At 39.4% G+C, this 4256-nt stretch overlaps 1 protein-coding gene across 1 annotated transcript in view; it reads right to left on the bottom strand.

Moving 5' to 3' along the window:
• Smp_022310 (putative helicase swr1) overlaps nt 1-4256 on the bottom strand; it is a gene marked incomplete at its 5' end in the record, with an annotated part of 26939 nt that overhangs the window by 15580 nt on the left and 7103 nt on the right. Inside the window, 2 exons of the mRNA XM_018800029.1 lie at nt 469-734; nt 1585-1814. Of these exons, the coding sequence (XP_018653884.1) occupies nt 469-734; nt 1585-1814 (496 nt within the window). The remainder of the gene's footprint in view (nt 1-468; nt 735-1584; nt 1815-4256) is intronic.

Below are 4256 nucleotides of genomic sequence, written 5' to 3'. Positions count from 1 at the left end.
ATCAAATATGGGTGAAATAGATATCATGTCGTATACGTATTTTACTTTAAATAAATCACTACAATAAAAATACACTTTACAGGAACAGAGAATAAAAAGTAGTAGAGGAACTGCGAGGTCAGCACGAAAATAAGGTTCAAAATAAGGAACGTTATGAGGAAGATTTTGAAACCAAAGTGATTTCTGTTAAGTTTGGAAATGGATAATGATAAGATACTTTGTATATTCACAAACTTTAATGTCAGGGATCACCGCATAACTTTTAAAATGACAATACACTTCAGGATAAGAACAAGTGTTGAACAGTTAGAGCTCTGACAAAACAAATGAACTAGGTTTGTGATTTTTTACTTATGACTAAGAGTGAACTAGAATATCATATGATTCCTGGACCTTCCTGTGACAATTTTGAGTAGTAAAACTGATTTCGATTGATCATAAGTGAATCATAAACAAAACCCTACTTACCCCAGTAAACAATGATGGTTTGGGACGCGGTGGTTCACAGTGTGAGGATGGTGTTTCCAGTGCAGAACTTGATAAACCCGTAGAGTCCAAAAACTTCTGTTCATGTTCATCGGCAGATTCAACGGTTCCCTCAGGAGTAACAATAACTCGACGATACAGTGAGTTAGCAACATGGGGAGGGCAACGACCCAGAGGCAGTCCCATACATAAGAAAGCTTGTGACTGAAGAGGCAATTCCGGACGATTGTGAGTTTTCGAATCTGTTGCTAAAATAAACAAAAGAAGTGAATAAAAAACAGAGTCAGGTTAGGGAGATATAGATTCTTTCCAAAGTACTTTATGCTTGGAATTGTGAGATCAATACGCCACAGATTCTGATGGTCAAGTGCATGATATTTATGCAAAATACAAATCAACTCATGGTACAATGATACTGTGACATATTTTCTTAGTAATAGCAGCCCGATATCACCACATACTTCCTTAAGAGATGTTTCTAAAAAGTTGGAGGGGAATGAAGAGATGAGGAACCCATAAATAATCCTAACCTTGATTTGCGATATATAGTTTTCTTCCCACTAGATGCACTAGTGAACTTTCCTTTTAAAAAGTCAATGGATTTTTCCTAAATTGATTAATAGTTTTGAGTCTACTTTGATCGATTAAATAGTTATGGTAATGAGGAAAATATGTTTATTAACACTGACCCTCGTGGAAAGATGCCATTGCTGGTATTTGAAATCTAATACCTTTATTACACACTACATAACTGGAGTTTAACCCATAAATAGTAATAATTACGTAAACATTCATACCAGTGTCAGCGGTATATGGTTACGATACGAACAACGTGAATGGAGACTGGACACATACCTTTGCGAAGGCGATTTAAGATAAAATGATATATTCTTTATTCATATTTTTAGTGAATAGATTTTTTATTGTCGGTTTAGAAAGCTTTTCTGATACAAATATCCTAGACACATATAGTCTGTCAGCTGTTGTATGATAAACAATAAGGTGGAGAGATCCGAGTGATACAATACTTACTAGCAAATTAAGCCCAATTTAAATTAATATTACGCTTAGGAAACACTAAATAGAAATAACACTTACGTCGTTTAGACTCAGCCTTTGGTGCCTGAATGAGACGGACCTTTGAGCATCTTTCACGCTCTCGATCATCTTCTTCCTTTAACTGTTCATAACTCTTTTCATAACTAAGCATATTCCGTGTGAAAACTCGATTAATGTAGGCCCTCTTAAAGCGGGGGAATAATTTTAACAACTTTCCTAGCTCTTGCACACAATCCTTTCCCTCATATGTCCTTATTTTCTTTTCCATTCTGCGGAAATGTTAAAAATGGAAAAATCAAGTAAAGGAAAACTAGGGTGTTGTTTTATAAATTTATTGTAAACTCAAAAGAAATGAAGCTTTAAGATAACATGTCTGCTTTATTTAGGTGCAGAATGAAGAGGAAAAAACACCCATTTCTTTCACTGAACATAAACTCTGACAATAAATAAATAAAGTGGATGCTGTGGAAGTTGGTTCGTGTGAGACCGTAGAGCAATTATTACTGAAAACTTTCTAATGAGCTGCTTGAAGTGCACAAGTATCATTTGTCATAACATACGAAGTCAGAATTCACAAATATTAGTTGTTTGAAACTTTCCACTGATGTTAATGACTGTAAATGATGCAAGAGCATCCACATGATGAGACCCAAATAGAAAGAAACGTGCGTCCTCGATTCCACTGCTATCCACCATCCAACTGTCTTAAATTACAAAATTAGATCTTTTGTTCACTAGAGAATTCATTGAGCCGTTCTCATGTTCAAACATCTTACAAGACCGTTGCTGCTACCTTGACGTAGTGGTCGGGCTTGCCTATCGTGATGAACCAATAGAGCTATACTGGCTGGAACAATCGTTCCTCAAGGTCCTACCATGCCAGGCAGGTCGTTTGAAGAGCGGTAAGACTAAAAGCAGCAAACCCAAGGTCTGAAGGCGAAGTCGTACTGCTGACTGTACAGAGGTGTGACAGCAGTAAGGTGTTTCCTTCAGACAACCAGCATAACAGCGATGCTGCCTTCCCACAAGGAGGGATGGGGTTAGAAAAGGTCGATCCTAAAAATGCACACCTCGCCTTATCCCATGGATTTCCGTCTCCAGCGGTAAGGTCCCAACAATTACGGAGCTAACACGAAAATTACTAACAAAAAGGTCGTACGTGGTCGGTCTCAAGCAGTTGTCCCTTGGGCACTGTGGTCACGCCCTCAGGCTACCAAGACCACCCCTAACCCAATTTCTTTTACAGGTACCTCTAGAAAAACCCTTTCACGGCGTGTGCAACCGGGAAGTGATCACTACGCTCATACCTATAACAGCACTCAAGATCACTGTATTCATAATCAATCTCCTTCAATTCCTATTATTCCTCCTACCTCGAGTTTCAACTCTAAACTTCCTATTTTGACTCCCTCTTCAATTGTCACCATGGCCAACAACTCTAGTGCGCAAAACACTGTCCCAGGTCTACTGAAACCTCTCTCCAAACTACACATTGGAGCCTTCAACGTACGTACCCGATGTCAAATCGGCCAACAGGCCTCCTTGGCTAAGACTCTAGAATCTCATACGATTGATGTATGCTGTGTCTCCGAAACACACATACAGGATCCTAGTGTGGTCATTCACTTGACCCCACCTCGCCAAAATGGACAGCCAACGAAATACACTATTCGTGTAACTGGCGACCCTCTGACTAGTTCTCATGGACTTGCAGGTGTAGGCATAGCACTAAGTACAAGGGCAGAACAAACACTATTAGAATGGATCCCCGTTAACAGTCGCCTGTATGCTGTCCGGCTAAATGGCTCCATAAGAACTCGGAAGGATAAGGACACACGTCTTTACCATTTCGTCGTTTCTGCCTACGCTGCCACTGACTGCAGCCATGATGAAGTGAAAGATGAATTTTACAGAAAGCTTTCCAAACTCCTTCAAAAAGCTAAACGCTCAGACATAGTGCTCGTAGCAGGTGACTTTAATGCCCAATTAGGCAGCTTAAATCAAACAGGAAAACATTTAGGTGGGTATTTTAGTATTCCGGCTCAGCGAACAGATAATGGTGATCGTCTGTTGCAACTATACTCAGACAATCGTTTATTTTTTAGCAAGAACTAATTTTAAGCATAATGAGAGACATCGTCTAACATGGCAACTACCTGCACCAAACCAACGACAGACTCAAATAGACCATATTGTCATCAGTCATCATTGGAGAGGCTCAAATAGAAGATTGTCGCTCGTACTGGAATACATGTTTAGACTCTGATCACGCTTTAATACGAGCACGCATTTGTTTGCGCCTCACAGGACGCAGAAAAACTACAATAAGAAAACTCATTAGGATTGAACTGGAGGACAAAAAAGTCAAAAATGAGTTCCAGGAAAAACTGAGTTCACATCTAGGCAGTTCTGTAAACGAGACTGACCCAGATGCTGCTTGGAAAAATATACGAATTGCTGTGGAAACAGCAGTAACATCTATTAGTAATTTAAACCATAGGGTTCCGAAAAACCAATAGATTTCTTCTACGTCTATTTCACTGATGGATTCTCGTAAACTCATCCTATCAGGCTCTGAAGATCTAGGTCAACCAAAAGTCTAAGGAACAATCGTGAGCAGTAGTGGGCAACGAAAGCAAAAGAGATGGAAAAGGCAGCGGCTGTAGGCAACACCAGGAAACTCCTCAGACTAATAAAAGAAACCGAAATTA

This window comes from Schistosoma mansoni, chromosome W (assembly GCF_000237925.1).
Source record: "Schistosoma mansoni strain Puerto Rico chromosome W, complete genome".
Taxonomy (NCBI): Eukaryota; Metazoa; Platyhelminthes; class Trematoda; order Strigeidida; family Schistosomatidae; genus Schistosoma; species Schistosoma mansoni.
Note: the sequence above shows the minus strand (reverse complement) of the source record. Positions and strands in the feature narration are given on the sequence as shown.